We start from the raw sequence: 27637 nt of genomic DNA on the forward strand, positions 1-27637 counted from the left end.
GGGCATTTCCCTGGGGTCTCAAATTTTTGGAGGACATGGCCTCTCTTTTTATCCTCATTTTTGGGCCACATTTCCCTCTCCCCATTGGGTGAGGTACTTGAGACATACAGACTTCCTGGAACGCCTGATACATAAGATTCCCCTCTAATGTATAACCCTTCCTTTTAATTTTTAATTCTTATAGAATTCATGGTTTTTCCCCATTGTTTCTTTCATCTTACAATATCCAACTTCATCTATCAGCAAACCAACAGCTTGTCTGTAAAGGCAAATATCTTGTTGTCCATTCAACGAGTGGAATCCCTCCCATAGTTTCTTTTCTCTCTCAGTGCAAGTTTTCTCTACCAGCAGACCCACAGCTTGTTTGTAAAGGCAAATCCATCATTCCTCTCAGAGGGGACCTCTGGTGATTATCTCATCCAACCCCCTGCCAAGGCAGGGCCACCCAGAGCAGGTGACAAAGGAGCACATTCAGTTGGGGTTTGAATATCTCCAGAAGGAGTGTCCACAAGACCCCTGGGCAGCCACCCTCAGTGTTAAAGAAGTTATTCCTCATGTTGGGGTGAAATTTTTTGTGGTTTTGTTTCAGGCCATTGCTCCTTCTCCTGTCGCTGGGCACTGATGAAAAGTCTGGCACCATCCGATTGGCACCCGTCATATTTATGTGACAAATAATTTAATCACTTTGTGTTTCCATCAAGGTATTAAAAACAGGATCTTAAATCGCTACATTTCTGCCCGAGCACGTCACTCTTCCCCTCGTGCTCTCCTTATGGTGGCAATGACAGACGCGCCTGCAGCGCTGCGTTGCCCTCAGGAGCCCTTCAGTGCAAGGAACAGCGAGGTGCCATCGTTGTACAACCTCACCCTTTCCCGTTTCCATGAGGCGGAGAACAGGAGGCCGGCAGCGACACCCCGCTCCCGGCCGGCCCGCCCATGGCGCTCAGAGGCAGCGGCCCTCGGCGGAGCCCCGCCCGTCCCCCGGGGCGGCGCTGTGACGGCGGCCGGGCCCGGCCAGCCCGGCGTGCCGGGATGACGGAGGCGGAAGCGGCTCGGGGAGGATGTAGCGGCGCTGGCAGCGGCTGTGGCGCCGCGATCTCCCCGCCCCTGCAGCCCGCCGGCCCCGCCATGGAGGTAACGCGGCGGGGGCAGAGGGGCCGCGCAGCCCTCGGGGCGGGTGGGGAGGGCGGTGCGAGACCTTGGCAGGCAGCGCGGGGGACGGGGACAGTGCGGAGCAGCCCCTCCCACGCCGCGGTGCCTTTCCCTTCCCCCGGTGACGGGAGGAGAAGCCCGCGGGCCACTGGGCGCCTTTCGCAGCCCCCGCGGGTGGCGCAGCCCCGTGAGGGAGGCCGGGGGCCGGGGGTGGGAAGGGGCCCTGCCGCTGCCTCAGCCCCTGCCCCTGCCCTGCGGAAATGCGGGGCCGCTGCGGGCTGCAAGGGGCTCGTTTAGTGCCCCTCCTGCTTGGAAGGTGGGGACGTGGCCCTGTTGGCCCGGGCTGGGGGAGCGGGCGGTGCTGGCCCCAGGGGAGCGACGCTGGGTGACACACGGCCGGGCGTCGAGTGGTTACTGTGTGAGGGCACCCACGGGCGGACAAGGGCTCCTTGTCCACGGAGTGACCCGATGTGTTAGCAGTGAAACACGCCTACCAACACGAGCAAATAAAACCACTGTATTTAGTGGATATTTCATAAACACCAAGGAAATCCAAAGGAAACATTGAAGAGTTTTAAGTTCACATATTAAATGGACTCCCCTGGTAGTGTCTGTGCTGCTCACATGCTACGTTCTAATAGAGGTTCAGTGCCACTGTTGGTTGAAGCAATCACAATTCAAAATGTATTTCGGTGTGACTTGGTACACTTAGAGATTTGATATCTAGTAGCTGCACACTGCTCAGAAAGTTGCTGTTCATGGTGGCCATTACTGCCACAGTTCACAGCAAAGGCTAATGTATTGTATTTATGCATTGGTTAGACTTTCTAAGGGTATGTTAAGCTATTGCAAAAGTAAGGGATAGACAGCAGTTAAAATACATAGAACATCTTGAAGTGTGGCATGTAACCCCTTAGTGTAGAGGGTAGAGTAGACTTGAAATAAAATCTAAATAAAGAATGTATGTATGTGTGTGTGTGTATACATACATACATACGTACATATATATATATATATATCTCGATAAACTGTGGAAGCATCCAGGTTTCAGAATGGTGGACTAGAAACCATGCAGGATTGTGTTGGGCTTAAAAGCATGGTTAGTAGCTGCTGTTTCACAGCTTGGATGAAAAGCTCAGGGATTTTTGATAGCTCATTTTCCTTGTTTTTCTTCTAACTCAAGTGAGTGAAGCCCTTTAAATGAGCAGCCTCTGTTTTCTGTTACCAGAACAGCAAAACTGGAGGCATTGTTTTATACAGTATGTGATTCTGCCTCTGTATGTATTAGCTTAAAAAAGTAAAAGTATTGTGAGAAGAAAATTCATGTGACCTTGCTGTATTAAGGAGAGTGGTGGGCTGTCATTTTCTGAACAGTACATGCAGTTTATTATAATTCATTATGCTGTCAAAGTGCTAAAATATTAGGAGTGTAAGTGTTGAAAAAGTTGTACATGCTAAGAAAATCTGAAACTAACTTTTTAGCTTTTTTTTCCTAATGCTGTACTGCACATTTTTTTCTAATAAGTTTGCCTTTGCCATCTAAAAAAAAAAAACCCAAACACTTAGCATGTGTTACATAGATGACTGTAACTGCCTTTGTCCTTGGTCTGTACTTGAACTCATATTTCTAAAGATGATGCTTTTTATTATCTGTATAACCCATTCTGTCTAAATTATTACTGATTGTCCATTCTCATAGTGTTGAGATCCAGTTTAGTTCTTCCTTAGTTTCTACTATAAGTGTTTTGATTTTTTTGGCAGAATGAATAGAGTAGCAAAATAAAATGAAGGTATGTATGTTCACACAGACATCTAGATATATAAAAATACAAATATTTATATACACACATCTTCACTTTTATACCCATGCACATATGATAGTGTGGAAAAAAAAAAAGGGTAAAGGTCAAGGCTTGGAAATGCTATTCCTAATACATTGGAAGCATCTGTTCCCTTTTCCTTTGCAGCATCGTGGCTGCATACATTTCTTTGTTTTCCTGATTATACATAAGCTTATCCCATATAAACCACAGTAAAGTAACAGTCTCCCAGATTAGATCTGTGGAAGTTTACAGTAGAAGGCATTTTGCATATATTTTAGGGATAGGGAGCCCAGAATTTGCAGAGCCTTTTCAGGTACATTTTTCAGGCCAGCAATCCTAGTGGAAACTAGTATTCTTTAAAAAAAAATAAGAGAAGGCTTACAGTTTGTCCAAATGAGCCCTGACTTTGCTGAATCTTTTGGATATATTTGACAGGCTAAAAATTGTAGTGATAAATCGGTGTGTTTAAGAAGGAAACAAAAAAAAGATTAGGAGCTTGTGTTCAAGGTTCAAAAGTTCCCAAGGTTTGATTTAATTGCTGCTTCTCTACAAGATTCTTGGGGGTTTTTTGTTTGGTTGGTTGGGGTTTTTGTGTTGTTTTGGGATTTTTTTTTTGGGGGGTTGGTTGTTTTTTGTTTTTTTTTTTTGTTGTTGTTCTCTTTTTTTTCAATGACTCTTTTAAGAACGAGACAGTGCGTCATGCTTTTGAAACTGCTTGTAAATAAAATTAATTTGCAATACTATATCAGCTCTAGATGTCCATTCAGTAATGAAATCATAAGATCATACTGGTTTGGACATTGGCAGCTTTTTATTCTGCTAATCACAGTAGATTTTGTTCTGATAATCACAGTAGACATTTTTCCATTATGTTTCTGACTAATCCTACAAATACATGTTGTTTCAAAATTTTATTTTAATTTTTTTCTTGTGCTTTCACTATATTGAGTTAGTCTCTGTTTGAGAACTTTCAATTCATTCTTTTGATAGTCTTAGACTGAAAAGTTCATTACTGCAGATTGTACTTTATTTTGTTGTAGGTTCAAGATGCTGGGCAGGAGATGGTGGCATCTTCTGGCACACCAGGATCAGGCAAATCAAAGGTAATCAGTCCTCACAAACATAATTTATTTGGATAGCAGTAGTTGCAAGGGTTACAGCTTAGCATGCAAGCGTGACTAATAGGAAGACAAAGATATTTTTAGCATTTCTTCTAGACAGGAAGAATTAACTTATAAACATTAAGATAAAATGTTTTGGAAACTATGAGGAAAAAAATCTCTTTTTGGTATGTTGACTTCCTGTTATATTTGATAAATTATTAATAGCATCCAGTTTTGGCAGCAGTCTGTTCCATAATGGATACAGACATCTTAGTATACATTGGAAGTAAATTTAAACAATGACAATGTTATGTCAGCATGCTATTTTCAAAATATCATTCAAATTCTATTACTAAATTGTAATCCTTCCTAACTGAATTTTCCTAACTGATACTGCCCAATTGTGTGCTCCAGAATTGTTTCAGAAAAGTACTGAATGAGGAGTAGTTTCTGTTGCTGTAATTGAAATAACAGAATTGGCTAACAGAACATCAGTAACTTGGACTGTTATTCTTTGAAATGTTGTTATTCTTGCAAATATATGGTAAGAGTTTCTTGTCCTAAAATTTCATTTCTTGGAAGTCAGATGCTAAAATGCCTTGTTTCTATTGCCCTCTGGATTAGAGGAAACTGGTTTCTCTGATACATACTTTTTTTTACAGCTGGACACATTGCCCAAAGAAGACCTCATCAAGTTTGCAAAAAAGCAAATGATGCTTATACAGAAAGTGAAGTCAAGATGTGCAGGTATCTTACTGGAAAGTGCAATTTCTGCCTTAATGCTTGGCACTACCTGACCTTTTCAAATATCACTTTGTGTTTTTGATAGGTAGATTTAAATTCTAGACAAAAATACTAGGTTTTATTTTTCTTCAATTTTGCTATTTATGGTGGGAGGATAAGGACTTAATTGTATTAAGAAAGAGAAGAAAATAAACATTGCTTTTATCAGGTATTAAATTAATTTTGGTCTGACAGTATGGCATGATGGAACAGTGTAGCATGTGTAAAAGTTGAAGTGGGAGTTGTCATTGTCTGTTCTCCATGTTGGTGCAGGTTGCTTTTCAGGAAGCAAATGGGAGGAGGAATATCTGATAATTTTTTTGCATAATTAGTATAGTTTGTTGTAGAATACAATGGCTTCTTTAAGACAGTTTGGTACTTTTTATTTGATCATTTGTTTCTTTAACAAGAATTTGTAAAATACACCAAACAAAATTTTATGCTTAACACCTAAAAGTACATGTAAATCTGTGCTCTCATGTGCTGTCCTTCTCCATTCTGCTGTCCCTTTTCCTCCAGTGGCCCACTATTTGGACTGGTGTCACTTCCCCTTGTTTGGAATGACAGCTATGCCTGACTTCTGGTAGCTGGCCACTGAAACAATAAGGATACAGAGATGGGCTATATCAGGCTTTTCCTCAGTGTTGTTATTCATAAGATCTTGTTCTTCTGCTTGCTGCCTATTTTTAGAGAAACAGTAGAAACTGAGTATCTTTCCTCTGATTTAAATTGACCATGAAGTAGAAGGTAAGATAATCATCAGAAGAATTTCTATCTGTTGTCCCTCCATCCAAGCAAGTAAGTTTTGCTTCCTCAGGAAACCATGCTCAATGTCAGGACTGGAAAAGTAGTACTGAATATTTGTTCTCTTTCCATTAGTCCTGTCAATCACTAAGTAACAAATAAAAATTGATGAAGTAAAAGATGTCTCTGGTTTGAATAGAAGTATTGTGAGGCACAAAATTTACTAGAAATTTGCTACTGCGATGCAGCATCAATTCATACTGTGAAATTTCTTTGCATTTTAAGAACTGGAGAAAGAAATTGAAGAACTCAAATCTAAAGCAGCTACTGCAGGAGCAGATGACATTATTCAGGTAGGAATATGTAATGGGTTTCTATTGTAATATGTAAAGTTAGCTGAAATAAATCCATAGAAATAATTTGGTAAAATAGCTAAATAGTAAATAGCTTGAGAATTGTTATTTAAATTTAATTGAATCAATATGCAAGAATCCAAGACACTTTCTAAAACCTTTTTTTTTTTTTTTTTTCCTTCTCTCATGTCCTTGTTCCACTTGCCAGCAAACCCTCTTTGTTCTGTGAGAAATAGTACAGAGTAGTACACTTTTCCAGACAGAACTTAGCACAGCACTTCAGTACTTGAAGGGGGCTTACAAGATCTGGACAAACTTTTCAGGAGGGCCTGTTGCAATAGAACAAGTGGTAATGGTTTTAAACTAAAAGAGGGTTGATTTGGATTAGATATAAAGAATATAGTTTTTTACACAGAGGGTGGTGAAACATGGGAAAAGGTTGCTCAGAGAAGTGGTAGGTTCCCCACCCCTGGAAATATTCAAGATCAGGTTGAATGGGGCTCTGAGAAACTTGATGGAGTTGAAGATGTCCCTGCTCACTGCAGAGGGTTGGACTAGATGGCCTTTAAAGGTCCCTGCCCACCCAAACAGTTCTATGACTGTGAGTGTCCCCAGCAAGACTTTTCCTTGTCTGGCTGGTTAGACCAGCTTTTGTTTATTTTGGAGTGACCATTGCAGAAGGACTTCAGCCATTTAGAAAAGTTGTGAGACAGTCATTTGATGAGATTAGAAACACATAATTAAAGTTGCATGTCACAAGAAATACTTTCAGGATCTGTCTTTCTCAGGATAAGGGTCATAGCATATGGAAGTGAAAATTGGTAGAGAAGAGGAATTTCTCAATTAAAGTATTGTTTTGGATAATTTAGTTGGAGATTTCTTTTCTACAGAAAGGGAACTTCACCACCACCACCTGGTAATAAAACATCAGCTTATCACACGTACAGTTTTTAAAAGAACCCAAAATCATTGTTTTAGTCTACTTATTTAATATCACGGTCTGGAAGCAATTTTTAAAATCAAACTGATGTGGCTTTTTGACAAGAAGGGTCCTAATCAATATGTGAGTTCCTACATTTTTCAGAAATCACTGTTTCCATTGTTAAGAAACCCTCCTTTCAATGATCTTTCTCATTTAATATTAGGCTCTCACAGAAAGGCTTGATGTTGTGCTTCTGGAAAAAGCTGAAAGTCAGCAGCAGTGTATTGCTCTGAAAAAAGAAAATACTCAAATAAAGCAAGAAGCAGAGGTACTGAAATGAGCAACAGAACATTACTGAAATATTAGAGAATTATATTTTTTTTCTGTATTTGCTTGTTGCATATCTAATTTTAATCTTTTTCTTCACTTAGCTGTATTCTATCTCTTTAAAAAATCTAAGTCTTTATATATTAAAGAGTATTTTCTCTGTACCCCCTACTTCATAGTAATAAATAAAAAATTCTTATATACACTGTCTAGATCCACAGCTGCAAGAAGAATTCAGTCTGTGCATTGAAAGCCTATAGACTTCAGTCAATCAGCTCTGTCTTTCTATGGGAGCACAGGTTTACCTTTATGAGGTAAACCTTTAGATAATGCATATGAGACTTAACTTTAGATTTTCTTAAGAGGGAGGCTGTCAGCCAAGGCATCTGTATTATATAAAAAATCTCAATTAGTAATGAAGTGAAGACTGAATTTCTTGCAATTGATGGACATTGTTATATTCCAGATACCTGAATTTGATGCACTAAAAGTAATCTGATCTTTAATACATTATCAGAATAGTTGCTAAAGCTGAACTCTGTTGTGACCATTTTGTGAAATTATGCTGGTAAACATGATTTAGGACTTAGTTTTCCTTTCTTATTTTGCAGATGTTCTTGTACTCTGTGCAGCATCTTCTGAATTGAGTTGTCCTAATACAGTTAGATATTTATAGCAGTTTTTAAAACTGAGAATTACTACATTTTCTAATTCATTATTGTAAACAGTTCACTTGGAAATTCTGTGTGCTAAATTACCAGTATTTAATAATTTTCTTGTTTGCTTAGGCTGCAGTGGCTAAAACAGAAGAATTGCAGAAGCAACTGGAACAATCAAGAATTGACTCTCTGGAAGAAATAAAAGCTCTGAAGAGTGAATTAGCAAATGCACAATGCAAGCACAATGAAGATTTAAAAAAGCTGGAGATGGAATTAGATGAACAAGTGAAAAAACAAATGGAGCTGGTGGAACAGGTTGAATGTTACAATAATAGCCAAAAAGAAGTTAAAAGATTACAAGATGATGTCCAAAGAATTAAATCTACTTACGAGGAGCAAATTTTGTGTCTGAAAAAGCAGTTGGAAGCTGTGGATGAAGACAAAACCAAAGAAGTGACAAATCTTCAAGAAACTATTAAAAGCAACTCTCAGTCTTACCATAATGAAATAAAAAATCTGAATGAAGAGCTTAAAAAACTAAAAATTGCCCATCAGGAAGAGGTGTCAGAACTAATGCATCGGATTGAAATATCATCTAAAGAAAATGAAGAAAAGCAAAATCAAATAAATCAGTTAGAGCACGATTTGGCAGAGAAAAATGCCAAGGAGGAAATGAGTGCTCAGACTGACCAGCGTGAATATGACTTGGAGCAGCTGAGAGAAGTCTTAAATAAAAATTTAGAAAACAAGGTAGATGTTGCAGATACACAAGAAGAACCATGTGTAGAAGCAAAAATGGAAGAGAAAGTTAGGTACCTGGAGCATAGTTTAGAAGAACTCCAGTCCCAACATAGTATATTAAAAGATGAGTTAACTTATATGAGCAATGTCAAGATAAAACTGGAAGAGGAAATCCATCGTATGAAGGATGAGTACTTTCATGAGCGGGAAGACTTGGACTTTAAGATAAATGAATTGCAGCTTGCTAAGGAAGATTACTGCTGTGTAATTGAAAAACTAAAATTGGATCTTCAAGCAGCAGGACAGCAGTATGAAACTGCTGCAAAGGAGCACAAATTAGAGATTCAGACTCTGAAAGAGCAACACAACAGAGAAATTTCTGAACTAAATGAAACTTTATTATCTGGTTCTGAAAAAGAACAGATGGCATTAGTTTTTGAAAATCAGGAACTTAGAGAACTACTTGAAAAGCAAACTCAGGAGAAAGAAGAAGCAGTGTCCAATTACAACAGCCTGAGAGAAACAATGGAAACGCTACAGGCTGAGCTAGGTGAATCTGCTGGAAAGATCAGCCAGGAATTTGAATCAATGAAACAACAGCAAGCTTCTGATGTCAGTCAACTGCAACAAAAACTCCGGGCTGCTTTCAATGAAAGGGATGTTCTTCTTGAAAATGTAAATCACCTCCAGGAAAAATCATCATCTCATCAGTTAAAGATAGAAGAACTTGAATATAAAATCGTTAGTCTTCAGGAGGACAATAGCACCATGAGAAGCTCCCTTGAGCAAAAAGAGATTAGTGTAAGAGAACTGGAAGAGAAGATCCTTGCACTTACTGATGAAAACAGGGATCTTTTAAATGATGTAAAACACTTGGGTGAAGAGGGAGAAACCCTTCAGGAAACTTGCAAACAAGAACAAGTTAAAATTCTGGAACTTCAGCAAGAAGTAGATGTTGCTAATCAGTATAATAGTGACCTGAAGCAAAAGGTAGAGGAATTAACAGAGAGACTGAATGAAGCTTTAACTTCAAAGGGTGAAAATGCTCGAATGCTAGAGCAACTGGAAAAACAGATTGAATCTCTGGTGCGTGATAAGGAGCAACTTTCATCTGAAGTGTACACTCTTCGTGAGGAAAATAAGAAGCTCATTCAGGAAAAATGTGAACTAAGTGAAGAGCTGGGAAAGACTACATCTGAAAAAGATGGTAGCTTAGTATTGAAAGAGCAGTCTGAAAACTTAGAAAAAAAACTACAAATGATGACTGCAGAGAAAGACCATATATCAACATTACTTGAAAATGAGCAAGTGCACACATCCCTTGTAAGAACTCAGCTGTACCACCTACTTGAGCAAGTGGGGTTCAGCGTTTCAGATTCTAATGAAGAATGTGATTCTCTTAACTTGTTAAAAATTGCAAATGAATGCTTGTCAAAAATTAAAGAAGAGCAGTGTCTTGCTCTACAAAAGGAGGAGGAAGTAATTCGTTTGCAGCAAGAAGTTGAGAGATTAGAGGAAGAAAATGCAGCTCAACACAGAGAACACAGATCATTGATTCAGGATTTTGAAAAAGAAAAAAGTCTCTTGAGAGAAGAACTGGAAGGAGTGTTGTCTGAAAAAGAAGCGCTTCAACATGACATCCAGGAGCTGAGGAGTGCCAGTGAGAAAACAAGGATTGAAAATCAAGATCTTTTAGCTAATACTGAAGAGATCAGTCAAAAACTTGCTCTTTATGAAAGCCAAATACAAGAACTGCAAAAAGGATCTGAAAGACGAGACGATTTAAATTTCATTCTGGAACAAAAGGAAACTGAACTTAGAAATGTGAAAGACGAACTGAGTTCTCTAAAGGTTATATTTTGTTATTGAAGTATAAAGACTAAACCTCTAAAGTCTTCAGAATTAAGGTTCAAAAAATACTTTCAATTCTCTCTTTTCTTTTTTTTTCTTTTTTTTCCTCTGGCCGAAAAGTGAGTCTCCCTTCTAGAAAGCACATATTTCTGAGTTTTCTAGCACCTCAGAATTCTCTTTTTTTTTTTTTTTTCCCTAGGAAAAGAAAAATTAAACAAATACAACCATAATGCTTTTTTGACAAACGTTGCTTGTAGTTGAACCTTTCTTCCTATCAATATCCCTTGAAGCAGTCAATTGACTAGATTGAGTAACTGACCTCATAATCTTTCACCTCTAGCTTTCTGTGGTTCCATCTCAAACAAAACTGCTTGATCTGCATTAGCTTCAGGTCTTGGGAATTTCTGGTTATGTAAAGCTGACAGCTGCAGAATGAGAGTATCTCCCCTTTTTGTCCATGGAAAGCAGCTCTTAAAAGGTTGGAGTGTTCTGCTTTCAACCTTACTATACTTTCACCAAGCTGATAGAAGTTGCTCATAAAGACTTTCCTGGTAGTAAGAACATAGACAGTTTTAGCTGTGGCTTAAACTCCTGGGGCTTGTTAGGGCCAAAATAGGTACCAGAAAGAAATTTTTGTAATATTTCTTATATCTTTGTTTATAATACAGAATTTAATGGAGACTATGACTGAGAAAACTGATCAACAGTCATCAGTAGCAGAGCTTCAAGAAAAAATTGGTATCTTTCTCACTTTTTTCTTTTATACAAAAGGTCTGGTTTCTTTGGATTGTTACCTTCCCTTTCTTTGCATGATTGTCCTCTATTTCCACAACTCGAGGAAGTAGAAGGGGAAGTAGATGTTAATGCATCTTCCCATAGTATTCTTTCCATTGGGGATTCAAAATGTTAGCAGTTTTAAGTTGGATATGATTTAATACTTTTTAAGGCTTTTTCTTCCTCTGTACATCTGTCTATAAACAGTGTAGTGGATTTAATCTTTATTGTTTAAATGTGGGAGATTTATCAGTAGGAATCCCTGAAGCTGCCAGAAGGAAAGGGAAGCAACACTGCCAAAACTACTGTTGCTTTATTGCAGTTACCTCAACACATTAGCGGGAAAATAGTTCTGAGTTGTTAAATTTATGTAAAAGTAGACTGGACTATGGCTCCTAACTGTGATGGAAGCATCTGAAACAGGGAAATATTGTCCAGGGAAAGATTACCACTAAGTTTTCTGTTTGTTTGGGTTTTTTAGCTTCAAATTGAAAGCTTAACTGAGTTGTACAGATGAAGGGAACATCTCCCCCTGCTTTATATTTTGTTTGGTTTTAAAGTCATGTTGATGTTTGTGTTTTAATTTAATTTCATTTCACTTCTTGGGAAGAAATGGAAAGGTGTAATTTTTAATTTTCTTACATATTTGTTTTAGGGATGCTCGAAAGAGAATCTGCTGAAAAAGGAGAGAAGCTGAATAAAATTAAAGTGGTTGCTGTGAAAGCAAAGAAGGAATTAGATGCTGGCCGAAAAGAGGTACCCTGACTACTTCCAAATATGAAAATTCTGCATGGGGAGTTTTGTTTTAATGACACATGCTTTTTTTTTAATAAGATGCAGGCTCTGAAAGAAGAGTTGGAGTTGGTTCGATCAGAAAAAGATCAGTTGTCTGCTTCCATGAAAGATGTCATTCAAGGAGCTGAAAGCTATAAGGTAAGAATAGTTCTGCATTCACAAAAGACAGTAAACTGTCAAAAATACTTTGGGTTGAAACCTAGCCTGGATATACATTGCTATGTATATTTGACATTTAACACACACATTTAATTTGCACAGTTATGTTTGGCAAAAGAGATGGTGTCAATGCAATTGAATACCAGAACCAAGAAATGTAAGGTTCTCTAAAGAGAACCATGCAGCTGCTGTCAGAAGAAAATTAGACTCTTCCTTTTTACTAGAACACTATCTTAAGCCTTTTGAATCTAGCATCCTACATACCAAGCAATGTGTTGCTAGGCAAAACATAAGTTCCTGTGAATTCTGCAGAGTACATGAAATTGAAGATCAGTTTGAACGTCATTAAATGAGGAAGACAAATTTTCTGGGGGCAAGTCTTGGAGCACATCTCTGGGCACATGAAGCAGAAGCAGGTGGTGAGTCAGTATTGCTTCCCCAAGAGAAAGTTGTTCCCTGTAAGACTTAGGAAGAGAAGCTGAGGGAACTGAGGTTATGTGGTCTGGAGAAAAGCAGGTTCAGGGGAGACTTTATCACTCTCTACAACCACCTGAAAGGAGGTGTAGTCAGTCTTTTCTCTCAAGCAGCAAGATAGGACAGAGGGAAATGGCCTTGAGTTCCACCAGGGGAATTGCAGGATATTAGGAACAATTTCTTTACAAGAAGGATGCTTGAGCATTAGAGCAGGGAAGCAATAGAATCACCATCCATGGTGGTATTTAAAATATAATAAGTAAACACAGCAAGCATTTTACATACAAGTATATATAGTAAACACTGCACTTAAGGATGGATGTTAGTGGTGGATTTGGCAGTGCTGGGTTTACAGTTGAATTCAATGATCTTAAACGTCATTTCCCATCTAAATAATTCTGTGACATCATTGAGAGTAATGCATCCACTCTTGTCTCTCCTTCTCCCCCCAAGTACAAGAAAGAGATTAATAACTTGAAGTGATTTCAGTGGAGGGATGACCAGGTTGGTCAAGGGACTGGAATAAGTGATGAAAAATTGCTCAGCCTGGAGAAAACTTCAAAGGAACCCAATAGGCGTCCAGTATCTACAAAGACGTTATGAAGGGAAGAGAGGTGGTGTAAGATAAGACAGTAGTCCTCAGTTGAAAGAAGAAATTCCAACTGGATATATGAATAAACATTTTTATGCTATGAGAATTGTCAGGCTTTTGAATAGGTTGCCCAGTGGAGTAGCCATCTCCATTCTTGGAGGCAGGTGCTTGGAAGGACATGTTTGGACAAAGCTCAGAGCAACCTGGTCTCATCTCTCTGCTGATCCTCCTTTAAGCGGGAGGGTGACACCTGCTGATCTGCCTTCCAACCTAAATTATTCTAGAATGTCATGAATTGAAAGGGGGCTTTTCCCAGAGTCTGTAGTAGAATTATAGCTTTAATTTCATTCTGATATTTCTGATGTTGCAGGAAGACAGCTCATATAATGAAATACTAGGTAAGCACACCTCAGAGGTATAGAATGTGCTTATGCAATATATATTGTAAAAAATTATTCTGTTGTGTTTGTATGTGTTAAGAATCTTTTGATGGAATATGACAAGCAAGGAGAACAGCTGGATTCTGAAAAAGACAGAGCAAATAGTCTTGAACGTCAGCTAGATGATCTCACAAGACAGCTACAGGTGTCATCTGAGCAGGTCAGTTCTGTGTATGGGTCTGATCTATTGATAAGTACCATAAAAATTAATTCTGCCTATGGGGTGCAAGTTCTAATCATGTAATTGTTACTGTAGTTTTATAACCTAAGTGTGTTTTGAATAATGACTTGAAATTCAGAGTGGTTTGTTTGTTCCTTTTCAACATCTGATATCTTACCTGGGCCATGCCAAAGATAAATATATCTAGAATGTCTGGCTTTGTCAATAGAAAGAGTTTAATTTATCCCAGGTCAACCCACAGAAAAGAGTTGATCATCTCTGGCTTGATTTTGGACCTACAGCTCTGCTACAAGTATCAAACTTGCACTGTTTCTCTGACCACACACCTACACACATGATGTGCAGTAACCTTTAACTGAGACATTTTTTCTTCAATTTCTTCAACAAAATGTGGCTTGGGATTTTTTAATTTTTTTGTTTAATCAAGAGTGTTTAAGTAGACTAAGTGAATTATAGATTTTGCATTTTTCACAAGCACGAGACTTTAAGATGCATTGTAAAGTACTACAGTGGCATTCAGAGGAGTCTAAAATGGTAATTTAGGAGCTGTGAGACACATTTTTGCAAAGCTGAAATGGGTTTGGTATTTAGGATTTAAACTCCCAAGCCTCATACACCAAAGATCCACCTAGGCCACTGCTCCCTTATAAACACAAGCCAGTAATCAATAGCATAGGAAGAAATAAGAAATAATAGTATATATTCTACTGATTATGCAGGCTTTGCATTTTTCAAGTTTGTTATAAAGAATTTGTAAATAAAACACTGTTTAGGTAGTGGACATCTTTGACTTATACTTCATTTTTAACAGGCAAAATAAAGATTAGGATACATCATTGAAGATGTCAAAATTTAATTTGTTAAAATCATTGCAAAAGTATGGCTGATGCAGTAGAGTTCTTACTATATACAGGTGGAAGACTTCATGTTTCAGTCAAAGCTTGCAGTTCAGCCTATTTTAGGAGTTAATAGTATGATCATTTGTTTATAAGTACAGCAGTTGTATTAGAAGTGTGGCAGTAAGTATTGAATTACTGTGTTGTTCCAAGGGGAAGGTGATAATAGAGAAAGCATAAATTTTTGGGCATTTTTTTCAGATTTCGTGTGATTCTTGCCATTTTACAGAAAGCTGGGCAAATTAGCTGGACAAAATAACCAAAATGTGCTAACAGCTTCAATTTTGCCTATTTATCAATCTGGTTTAAAAGATATAAGCTGGACAAGACTCATCTGTAGGAGTGTTGTTTGTAAGTGATTTGGAAAGAAATCAGTGTTGGGTATTTTTTTTTTAAGTATAGAAAATACTTTATCTTGCACATAAAATCAACTTATGTTTTTATCATTCCACTGTGCTAATTTCAGCATGATCAGTTACGCTCCTCTAATGAAGACCTCCTGGCTCGTGTTGAAACACTGCAAAATAATGCTAAGCTGCTGGAAACCCAGATACTGGAGATACAAAGAGCCAAAGCAAAGGCTGACAAAGAACTAGAAGCTGAAAAGCTTCTAAGAGAACAGAAAACAAAGGTAGTACTTCATAGAGATGTCGAATAGGCTGAAGCATTACTTTCCCTGGATGTGATTTCTCTTAGACCTTTGTAAACTGTGTTTTTGTAGATCAGGTTTCACATTTTCCCTCCGTGTTATTTGGCTTTTTTGAAAACTTGGTCTGTTCATTGAAAGAACTTTGCAAGGCTGTCAGTTCAGGTTAGGGGTAGTTATACTGAATGTGAAAAACACTTTTAGTGTTGTTGGTTTATCTCTGGTTCACAATGATTTTCTAAAAAAGAAATCAACTATCTTTGTACAGTGCAAGTGCGTGTGTGTGTCTAAGTGTAGAAAGATGCTGACATCTATTTTGAAATTGAACTGCATAATTGACAACTACTTAAATTTCAGGAACATAGTGGTGCTGTCCGAGAAATGGAGGAGCTTCAGATGCAACTTCAGAAGGAAAAGAAACATTTGCAGAAAACTATGCAAGAACTAGAGCTGGCCAGAAAGGTAAAGTTGCTGTCCATGTTAGTACTTAATGGGCTACCAAAGCTTTTAGCCCATCTGGCTGTGTTGAATGCCTCCCTTTCTGTTCTGAGGATTTTAAAGCTGGAGCTTTGCAAAAGGGAGAATGTGAGGGCTTTTGCTCCTGGTTGTATGCTTGGAGAGCTGACAGATACTTTTGGGATAGGTTTTGTCTTTGTATTTTGTTTGTTTGTTGAGCTTGGGTTATGTGCCCTTTCATGAGTAGAAATAGGAATAGAATTCAGATGTCTGGAGTACATCTAACAGATGTAATTTCTGTTAAGAAATTGCCTTGACTTTAAGGATTGAGGATGACAGAAACTAATATATACAAAATAACTACAGATAAAACTAGTAACAGGTTTTTCAAAGCTTTTGATTCTTATTTGAAAAGAGATTCTTTACTGTGGATATGGAAATCCAATAGATGGGTGGCGTTTGTGGATATAGATAGAGACAAAATCTTTGTCTGATGGGCAATATAGTTTTTAACAGAATTACAAAAGTCTTAGAAGCCAAGGCAAATTGTAAGTTCTAACTTCATTTTGTGTACCTTGCAGGATGCTCAAAAGAGTACACTGATGGATATGGAAATAGCTGATTATGAAAGACTAGTAAAAGAGCTTAATCAGAAGATTACTGATAAAGACAGCAGAATAGAAGATCTTGAGCAAGAAACGGGGATTCAGAAACAGAAACAAGAGACCCTACAGGAAGAAATAAGTGAGTAAACTATAAAAGCAAGAGTCACTGGTATAGTTAGCAATGGTAAAAAATGCATTTCAGAAACAACTTCTCAAGTCAGCAAGTGAGGGTAAGCTTTGCAGGAATACTAAACAATTGCATTAGGAAAGCAATTTTGTCTTAGAGGAAGCTTTACTAGGTTATTGATCACTTAATCCAATGTTCAGCACTTTAAAAGGCTATTTGCCTGTACGACATACTGTGTTTCTTACCTGATTAAGTTATTCCTAAGTTCTAAATATTGGTGACTGACAAGGGTTTCATTCTGATACACCACACTCATAAAACTTTACTGATTCCCATATGGTTAAAAATTCCATTTCTTCCTAAAACATTTCATTTATTTTAAGATTTTTGTGATAACTTAGAAAAAGGGTACTAAAATTACTGTAAGCTACTTGTTTGCAGCTCTTAAGGGATCTTTTAGAATTTGTTTAAATATTTTCCAGCATTTCTAAGGAAATATTAGAGAAGTTTTCTTTGCATATAATTACTGTTCTCTGCATTAGAGTCACTTCAGTCAACTATGCAACAAGATGAGGAAAGAAATGCCAAGATTAAACAACTCCTGGTGAAAACCAAAAAAGAACTGGCTGATTCAAAACAAGCTGTAAGTGCATATGCTAATGAGTATGTTTTTTAATTTAAAACTAGATTTTAAAAAATAGCTGGTATCTGAATTTTTAGGTAACTGAGGTTTGGAGGTGTTTTTAATATCCAGGTAATTTTATCTTGCAGGAAAGTGACCATCTGATGTTGCAGGCATCATTGAAAGGGGAACTGGAAGCCAGTCAACAGCAGGTGGAAGCCTATAAGGCAAGAAACTTCACTTTTTGTTAGTACAAGTTTTCTCATTGAAGTGGTAAGGGTGTGATTTGTACTGGATACATGGAATATAGGCTGAAGAATAAGGAGGTGCTGTTTTTACTTCTGGGTTCTTTTTCTTAAATGAGTTTTGTCTGTTTGCTGCTTTCCCCAAATATTTTTTCCCTGTGATTTACCCTGTCTTTTTCCTTTCCCTTTCCCGTCCCTTTCCACCAAAGGAGAGGACTGTGGAGTTTGAAACTTGTAACTGGAATATATTTTTTAATGATTCTTTAAGAATGGAAGTTTAAAAACAGAGGAGCACAACACTGTCAGCAAAAATCTTAAGTGCTGTCCATCTGAATGGAATATAAATGAAAGAAGCAGGGCAAGGAGAGGGGTTGGCTTTCTTAAATGCTGCCACCCCAGCATTGTAGTTTTATTTTCCATTCACTCTTTAAACAGCATTACCTTTTAAAAATTAATACATGGTAACCTGTGTCTATTTTTTTTATTCTATTTTTATTGGATTTTAATTTTGTATTCACCAGTTCTGTGCAGGAATTACAGTAATAGAGTCTTAATTCTCAGTGGCATGTTCCCTTGGAGACGTAAAGAAAGTTTTTGTGATAGTGAAGTTTTCAACTGATCTTTTCCAGATTCAAGTGGCTGTACTGACATCAGAAAAGCATAAAGTTCAGGAACAACTGCGAACATCTTCGGAGCAGCACCAGCGTACAATGAGTGCTTGCCAGCAAAAAATTGCAACCCTGCAAGAAGAGTGCAGAGCAGCCCAGGTATTCCAGTGGAAGAAGTAATCTTAGAGGCTTAAGAAAGGAGATTACTTGTACTCTGCTTCTTCAAAAATATTTTGCAGATTTTTCACTCTTCTCTTTTTGTCTGTCAAGAATTGCAAATTACCCAAGTAGTTGGGTGGTGGTACAAAGGACGAGCCAGACTGTCCTGTCCTGTCACTTGGGGTGAAACATCTGGACTTGCATACTTCCATTTCCAGTAGGGAAAAACTTGAGGTAGTGGGCAGCCAGGATTTATTTAAGATGAACACTAAGTAGACACTCAGGGAAAAGAAAAGTCTTTAAAGAAAAGACGAGGAAAAGGAATATAACTTGCATTATATGATACTCTGTTAAAATCTAAAAAAACATTATCTGTTATGGTCACTGTTTTAATTATCTGTTTTAAAGAAGGAAATGCAGCAGGTGATTTTAATTTTTTTCAGTGTAAGATGAATTTCATTATAGAGAGAGATAAGGGAGCAGTAGTCAATATTATAACTTACAGATTTATTTTCTGTGTGGTAGGCTGAACAAGCAGCTGTTACATCTGAATTTGAGAGCTATAAAGTCCGTGTTCATAATGTTCTAAAACAGCAAAAGAATAAATCTGCTGCTCGGACAGAATCTGAAGGAGCCAAACAAGAGAGGTAAAATTAACATTTTTACTTGATCTGTGTCTGACTGTGGCACTGCCTAGCTGAACAGAAGAAATATTATCAGTTTCTACTGGATTTGTCTTTTTAACAACTATTTTTGTGTAGGTTGCATATTTTTACAGTCAGAAGGAGAATTAAGGTCTCAGGAAGTTTTTTATGACTCTCACGAGCAGTAATTAGCCAGCACATTCTGCGTAGATTTGGCATGTTGTTTTCTCTGACATGAAGGCACCAAGTGCCATTTGCATCTAAGAAGAAAAGAGCAGATTGGTTCAGTTCAGCTGAGCTCACTTTGAATTTTTTCAGGAATGAGTAGTTTAGTGTAGGTAAAGCTCTGGATGCCAATTCAGTCATCACTTCCAGCAGATTTATGAAATCCTGGAAAGACTTGGAAGAGAAGAGTTACACTACGAAAAGTTCTTTGAAAATGCTTAAAGTATAGTCATAAGCCAGGTGATTTTAGATTAGCTTCAGAAAATGTCTCAATTCACTGCAAAAGTCAATCGGTTTGTGCAAGTTATTTTTATTGATAGCTGCCCTTGGTGACAGACAGGGCGTTTATGTGTGTGAAATGTCAGGACTCTTTTCTGACACAGACCTTCGGTCGGTACCGGCAACTGCAGCCAAAAATCCACCAGAGGGCGATTTGTGCCTTGTTAGAGGACTTGAGTTTAGGGCTGGGTTTGGGGTTTTTGAAACATTCTTGCTTTTGAATCAGCCAAACTGTGAGAGTTGCATTTCTTTGTCTCTCCGCTTTTGCAAAATTTTAAGAAGTTCTGGTATTGTTGCTGTTTTGTTTTTTTTTTTTGTGAGAGAGAACCATCTTGGAAACAAATTGGACAAGCAATAAATAGATGACAAGCTGTTCCCAAATAAATTATTTATGAGTATCAACTCTAAGGATTAGTGAGATACACAGTTCGTGAGATAATGGAGGTGCCTTCATATATAAACACAGAAATCAGTGAAAAAAGAATGTGTGTAATTTAAGATTTTTTTTCTTCCTGGTATTTCTGATTTTGAACTGTTTCTGACCAACTGAGTTTATCTGTTACGGATTTGATGTTGCTTTATAGTGTGCTCAGAATCTACTCCAACCATTTGTCTTGTGTATTTGGTCTTATTGAACTGATGTGCAACAAAAAAAGCCTCACCATTTTTAAGAAGAATTTTTTTTCTCCCACCCATATATTACTGTTCTTCTGTCTTGTCACTCCTTGAGGTAAAATTGCTATCAGTAATTCTTCCTACCCCAATAGTTGGATTCCCAGCAGTTCAGATGAGATGTGGCAAACCTATTTGTATCTGTGTTAAAACAGGATCTGATTGTTTCTGCTGTAGCCACATATTTTGGTCTTAGTTGATTTATTAATAAATATGCAAATTGGATCAGCTATCCAAATGTTGCAGATATCATATAGGTTCTATATAATGGAAATAATGTAATTATGGAAATAATGTAATTATTTTAAATGCATGTTGTCTATTCCTTTTCCTTCCACATGCAGGGAACAGTTAGAAATGGTGATAGATCAACTTAAAGTTAAGCTGCAAGATGCTCAGCATAATTCACAGATGAATGCATCTGAACTCCAGGCATTGCAGTCTGAACACGACACCCTGCTGGAAAGACACAATAAGATGCTGCAAGAGACTGTTGCAAAAGAAGCAGAACTCCGTGAAAAGTATGGTCTGCTGGTGAATAGATATGGATATTTTATTTTGTTTGAGTTTTAAGATCTTAGCATGTAGAAACCTATGAGTACTTCACGAAGAGCATGTTGTTGAGAAAGTCAAAGGAATTTTCAAAAGGATTGTTTGCTATTTTTAACAAGCTATCAGAAGTTTCCACAATGACAGTGAAATTGTAGCTGACTGGGGAATTTGACATTTCTGCAAGCTTTCTATCTCTTAACTGTCAAATCTAAAAATTAACTTTTTTTTAAGCACATTGACTATTTTTAAGTCTAATGCCCAGCACCAAATTTGTGTTGTACTGCTCTACTAAATTTTATGGTTGTTTCCTATTGAAAAAAGTAAGATAATTATATGCAAAGCAAATAAGTTCACTGACAAAATACCCAGTTCTTGTCCACCAAGTGCCTTTCTTACAGAAAGTACTGTATTTTAAGTTTGTGCTTGCCACAGGGTTAATTTGCTGTTTCTTTCAAAGTGAAAGGAATCAGTTTAATCTATATCACTTCTTGTAAAATCACATGAGTACCTAGTATTTGAGCTCCTCAGAAAGAATCTATCATTGTCTTCTCCATTTAGGGTACAAAGAAGTTCACTTGATGTATTACTTAGAAGTTACAGATTGATGTTAGGAACTGTTGACTTCTTGTCACTGTCTTTGTACAGTTTTACCTGTTCCTGATAGCTTTGTAATGATTCACTGTAGTCAACCAAATTATGTTCTGCATTTTTCTGGAAACAACCAATTTCACAGTAGATTCCCTTTATACCTAAACACTATTTTTTTTCTACTCTGGCTCTGTTTAAGTTTGTATGCTTATAAGGGTAAGTCCTGGACTTAAGTTTTTCCATAAATGCATTTTTTTATTTGCTTGTGACTTTATTTATTTATCCAAAGGTGTCTGAATTTTTTTGTTCTGAAATAGAAGTCAGGAATTTATATAGCACAGTGCATTCATATAATAAGTAATGTGTAACTTTTTCAGTCTCACATTGTCTCTGTGAAAAGAGGACTTTAAATTAAAAAAGTTGCACGCATGGCCATTCTAAGATAATCATACACATGAAAATTGAAAATTGCCTCAAACTGTAAAAATTTTGAGATGTAAAACTTGCAGTGTTTTCCTGCTTGTGTCTTACTGTTTGTGTGTGCACTGTTTTCAGACTCTGCACAATACAGTCTGAGAACATGGTCATCAAAACAGAGCACGCCCAGGCGTTGAGTCAGCTGACAGCCCAGAATGAAGCTCTCCGGAACAATTTCAGAGATCAGGTCAGGAACCTGCAAGAAGAGCACAGGAAGACAGTAGAGACACTTCAGCAGCAGCTCTCCAGAGTAGAAGCTCAGCTCTTCCAGCTCAAGAGTGAACCAAGCACTAGAGGTAACTTCCAGGCAGAATACCAGGTTTTCATGGGTTAGTTAACAGATCTGTGTACCTTAGTCTAAAGCTGAAACGTGCTTACAGCATTTGATTCTGGAAAATCACCAGCAACTTTTTATGGAAAATCTTCAGCATGCTGTATCAGTCCACAGATACCAAGTCAGGAACGCATCTGCATTTACTGTCACTTCAGAATCTTAATAACGTCCTTGAATACATCCAGAGGAGGGCAACAGAGGTGGTGGAAGGGCTGGAAGGACTGTCCTGTGAGAAGCAGCTGAGGACACTGGGTCAGTCTAGTTTGGAGGAAAGCAGCCTCGGGGCAACCTCATTGCTGTCTTACAGATTCCTGAGTGGGGAGAGGTGAGGAAGGAAGTGCTGAGCTATTTTCCCTAGTATTCAGTTATAGGACATGGGATTGGTTCAGAGCTGCCATGGGAAAGTTCAGACTGGACATTAGGAAGCATTTTCTTACTGCAAGGGTGGTCATACTCTGCAACAGGCTTCCCATTGTAGTGATTGATGCCCCAAACCTGTCAGTGTTTTAAGAGCCATTTCGACAATGCCCTTGGTAATGTTTTAACTTTTGATCAGCCTTGAACTGGTCAGGCAGTTGGACTAGATACATGTTCTGTTCTAGAAGGTTGTCTCAGATTTTGGAGCATACTGGACATCTGCCTCAAGTATGAAGTGTAAAGCTAAAGAAAAGTGTATTGAAAGCTGTTTTAAGAATGTTTGTTATTTGTATACATGCTATTTATTATACTTGCTATTTGACCCTTCTTCCAATTTAATATTTTACTGTCTTCAATTGTAAGTGCTATTTTTGTATCTGTAAAGTTACTAATCAGGATGTAGTTGGACATTTTCCAAGCAGCAGTAACAGTTTAAGAAGTTGCTCTGTTATTACTGAAGTAGAGGGATCTTGCACACTGTAATAAAACAGAAGAATTTACACCTCCCACAGGACTGGTTGAAACAAAAGCAAAATCTGCTTTTTACCATAGCTAAAACACATCTTCAGGGAGATGTGCATGAAGGTTTCATAGTCACTGAAATAAAAATTGCCAATCAAGTTTGGGTTTAGAACCAGACTCTGCCTGGAATGTCCCTTAGAAGGTGAATGGCTGTATTTTATTATAAATATTACATGCAAAACTGGCTTTTTCTTTTTGCTTCACCTTCCCCTGCATCTTGAGACTATTTTATATATCACTCTCAGCATGAGACAGTTACACCTAGGAATTTGCCCTTCCAATTTCATTCTGTTATGAACATCAGTAAGTATCTTTCAGGTCCAGCTGTTTCAAATCCGGCAACAAAGAGCTTGAGAGAACGGCGGAACACTGACCTTCCTGTGCTCGATGTGCACACTGTTGCCAGGGAAGAGGGAGAAGGTATGGAGACAACAGACACAGAGTCTGTCTCCTCAGCCAGCACCTATGTTCAGTCCTTGGAGCAGCTGCTGAGCTCATCAGAAGCAAAGCCAGGTAGGTGGAACGTGGCTTTCAGAAGCACTTGCCTACACAGGTCATAGAAGTTCGTTCCTTCAAAATATTTTAGAGCATTGTGTTTCCGTGATTTTAGGTGCAAGACACAAGTGCCACTGAGTTTACACTGTCCTGAACTTTTGCAGGAGTTATGTTATTGTGTAAGGACTAACAGTAGGACATTCCTACAGGTTTTAGTGATTTAAAGGTGTCATATTTCTGAGCTTTTAAATGGAAAAGACTGGGTGAGCAAGTCAGTGAATAGTTACAGAAGTTTTAGCGTTCTGCATGAATCTCTACTAGGGACAATTAAGCACTGATTTAACCCTGTTAATGAAAAGATAAAATTTTGGTTCATCTTAATGAGGCTTATTAGAACAGTACTACTTTATTCATAAGGTTTTTTCTAGGAAAGTGAAATCCAGCATGAAAAAGAATGTTTTAGGAGTCCCCAAAAACCAGAAAAATACATGGTGGCATATAATCCTGTTTTAAAAGTCTGCTGAACACATCCTGGATAACTGTTGAAAATCTCCATTTATGGGTAGGAAACAAGGAGTAAGTTAAAACCCGGGATCTCGAGGTACTCTAGAATTGTTTTGCCAGCTGCCTTCTATGTAAATAAAAATAGATCAGAAAATAAGCATGCAGCAGCAGCATTGATGCCTGTTAAGTCTGCACTCTGACTTTGCATGAATTCTGTTCATAAGAAACATTACATTAATCAAGTCCTTAAGTTAGTGTGAAGTAGATGCAAATGCTTTTTCCTTCTCTTAGTTTTCTTTTCCAATTAATTGCAGAACCATCTCAGTGGCAAGCAGATCTCACCAAGGATGAACTGATTCAGAAACTAAACACAACAACTAAGAGTGCTGATCACTTGAACGAATTACTTCGTGAATCAGAAGCAACCAATGCAATCCTAATGGAACAAATAAAGGTTAGCAGACACACAAGAGATATGAGGACAGCTCTAATTTCCATTGTCTGCTTCTTAGACCAAATATCTTTCAGAAAATCCCAGCCTATAAAATTTTGGTCATGTAAAACTTAAATTGGGAGGGGCTTTTATTCCACAGGTCTAATTAGTGCTTCCAGTCTCTACTTCAGTTTTTGGGGTTTTTTTACCACAGTTTCTAGTTGGGTAGGCATGGTGGGGAGGGGGAGAGGAGTGTGGAGGAAAAGCTCCTACAAAATAACCTCAGGAGTTTGGAAGTTTAACGGTTAGTAAAAGGTCTATACTATTTTCACTTAGGTAAAAGCAGTAAATCCCAAGGGAAGCATTGTCTGGTTTCTCTTTCTCTAACCTGTTTTAGCTGTCAAAAGAAGACACATGAATTAAAGTATGAGTGAGCTTTCTGAAGATATTTCTAAATGTACTCAGCTTTCTTTTCTAAAATGCTTTTAAATTAATATCAGGTTTCTGAATTATTTAAATGTCCAAATGTTACTACTCTTTTGTCACTGATACTGTATCTCTGTACTTCGCAAATTTTATCAAAAAAGGTTATTTTAAATCAATAATAAGTTACTTCTTACAACATTATCACATACTTAATTTTCATTGGATTTTTGTCCTGAATATGTTGCTAAACACACATTATTGTTTTTGAAGCAAGCTGTGCAATTTATTTTTTAGCTCTTCAGTTGTTCAATTACTCATTAAATGAAGCAAGCAGTATTACATATTTTTTCCCCTCATCTACAGCTTCTTAAGAATGAAATAAGAAGATTGGAAAGAAATCAAGAGAGAGAAAAGTCTGTGGCTAATCTAGAGTACTTGAAGAATGTTCTATTGCAGTTCATATTTCTGAAATCAGGAAGTGAGAAGGAACGGCTGCTCCCAGTAATAGACACCATGTTGCAGCTCAGCCCTGAAGAGAAGGGGAAGCTGGTTGCAATTGCCCAAGGTAGGTGGTATTCAAAATATTATCACAAAAAAGAGGAAAAGCAAAAAAGGAAAAGGATACTTCTGTGCTGTCTGTAGTGTAGACCTTTGAGAAAAAACAAAACTTAGTATCATAATGTCAGTGAACTAGTCCTAAAACCATTTTCTTTGTTGGGAAGTTACTATTCAGTTTTCACTAAACAGAACAAATACCATAAAACTGGCATAAAATATAATTTCTTCTGAAACGTTTACATTTTAGGAAGACAGGAGTAAGTTGAAAAATTCAATATGTTCATGTTTTGAGTGGAGTTTAAAAAAATTTTGTCAAAATAGAGGTTTAAAATAATTGAATTATTTTCTTTGCAGATGTTCTAAACAGATAACTAAAATGGTCCTCTCCAGACAGTACTGCAGATCTAATATTAATTTCAATATAATGCATTTAATGATATCTTAAAATATGCTCTTTGTTGAAGAAATATAGGAACTAGGGAAAGACATAAAAAGAGTTAGGCATTTGCAAGAAATTAACACAGGATTTCTGTGTACAATAATGTTCTGTTTCTGCTTCAAATACTCTGAGCATTTGTTCTCTAAAATGCTTTTTAAGGTATTGTCATTTCTCAATGACAGTAACTGTATTCTTCTATTTCATTAGCAACTGACCTATACTTTATCTTAAACTTAATATAAACAGGAAGTAACACATGAACATATAAGAACTTAAAACTTGTGAAGAAAATCACATTAAAAAGGGAAGTGTTCAAGTATTGCATTCCATGATAGGCTGTGCATTTGGAAAAATAAGATGTAAGTCAAGTTCATAGCATGTTGATGTTGTTCTAGCCCTCTACTGAAGACTGATTGAATTTTTCTGGAGAATGGTGATAAATTACCTTTTTCAGACATTCTTAAGTAATATTAAGTGAAGAGGACTTGGTGGTACAACCCATATCTATGTCAGTCCAAGAGTGAGTTCCTTTCTTAGCAAGCTTGAGGACAATATTTGAAAAAGGATGAAGGCAAGGAGTGGGGGCAAGGTCGTGTAACCAAATGATGTAATGTCTAACAGAATATAAAGTATGTTTTTCTTCCTCCTTCAGGTGAAGAAGAGAGTACCTCACGGCCTTCTGGGTGGGCTTCGTACCTCCACAGCTGGTCAGGACTTCGATAAAACAGTGGAAACACTGAACCTTTAAAAACATTCCACAACTGCAAACCTGAGAAATCTTGCTGTTGATCTGTTGGTGTTGTAACATTGAACTACAGGGTTTTATTCTTGTGTGTTATTTTCAGCTTTTTAGGCTCTACTAAGAAAGAAGCCTGCAGTAGCTCTGGAAGATCATCCTATGTTATGCTCTGGCAGCAGTGAACTATTTTTCTTGTAAATGTTAAAGCTGATAATAAGAACTGTGAGAAGTGACTAATTGCAAATAGTTTGGAAACAGAATTTGTCAACCTGTGATAGCTCTTTTTATATCAGTTTAATAGTTTGACCTGATATATTAACTGGAATAATTAGAGTATAGATTTAAAGCATTTGAAAGTGTTTACAGTTGCTTTCACATATCATTGTCAACTAGCTAATCTGTATGGTTAGTGTTATTCTCTGCACATTTAAGAACTTTAAAATTATCTCCTCTCTTGTTATAGCCATCACAAAATGTAAGATAATTAAGAAACAGGGCGTTTTCTGCTTTAAAGTTGTTGTCTTTCTTAAATTATTTTGCTTTTGCAGAGCTTGAAGGTTCACAAAATGTAGAGGATGCAGAAATTGAAACACAGTGCTTGTCACATCTGAGCATGGTACTGTAGTAGAGATTAATGGCATCTCTGAAAGCCTTAGGACAGCACTCCAGGACTCAGAGGTTCTAAGTGAGCTGAAGCTTTGTGAGAAAGGGCTTAAGCAAGGGCTTTTTAATCTGAGGTTGGAAGTTTGTGGAAAAGACCAGGAAGATATGTTCCATTACTGTAATGATGTCTGTAATTAGATGACAAGGCTACTCATACTGACTTAGTCATAGTGAAGACACTAAAGAAATAATCTGAGCCCACAGGTCAGACTCCTAAGATTAACTTCTGCGAGAGAAGAATGAAGCTTTTGTCAATAGATGCATCTTTTAAATGTTCTAATGATTGAAGGTATTACTCTCTCACTTACCTGTGTGTGTGCACATTGTTTGCACAGATCTTTTGCACAGATGAGATGATCTCTGTTCCAGGTTACTCAACAGAATGTTATAGGTTTTTTCCAAGAAAAATAAATTTCTACCATCTCTACTTCTA

General features: G+C 37.5%; 1 protein-coding gene across 1 annotated transcript; it reads left to right on the forward strand.

Moving 5' to 3' along the window:
• The first annotated feature begins 978 nt into the window (after window positions 1-978).
• On the forward strand, window positions 979-27637 carry GCC2 (GRIP and coiled-coil domain containing 2). Its single transcript, XM_056488210.1, has 23 exons — window positions 979-1134; window positions 4016-4078; window positions 4741-4825; window positions 5891-5958; window positions 7104-7208; window positions 7996-10458; window positions 11127-11196; window positions 11888-11988; window positions 12067-12165; window positions 13733-13852; window positions 15236-15400; window positions 15773-15877; window positions 16453-16615; window positions 17146-17246; window positions 17375-17452; window positions 18100-18237; window positions 18763-18884; window positions 20402-20578; window positions 21753-21970; window positions 23266-23460; window positions 24261-24400; window positions 25169-25370; window positions 26455-27637. Exons 1-23 carry the CDS (start codon window positions 1033-1035, stop codon window positions 26523-26525), a joined length of 5151 nt encoding a protein of 1716 aa, XP_056344185.1. The 5' UTR covers window positions 979-1032; the 3' UTR covers window positions 26526-27637.

Source organism: Oenanthe melanoleuca, chromosome 1 (genome assembly GCF_029582105.1).
Source record: "Oenanthe melanoleuca isolate GR-GAL-2019-014 chromosome 1, OMel1.0, whole genome shotgun sequence".
Classification (NCBI taxonomy): Eukaryota; Metazoa; Chordata; class Aves; order Passeriformes; family Muscicapidae; genus Oenanthe; species Oenanthe melanoleuca.

Coding starts and splice junctions, on each gene's coding strand:
- GCC2 (XM_056488210.1), top strand. CDS start 1,033: ATGACGGAGGCGGAAGCGGCTCGGGGAGGATGTAGCGGCGCTGGCAGC. Junction 15,878..16,452: donor AACTAGAGCTGGCCAGAAAG/GTAAAGTTGCTG, acceptor TGTACCTTGCAG/GATGCTCAAAAGAGTACACT. Junction 16,616..17,145: donor GACCCTACAGGAAGAAATAA/GTGAGTAAACTA, acceptor TCTCTGCATTAG/AGTCACTTCAGTCAACTATG.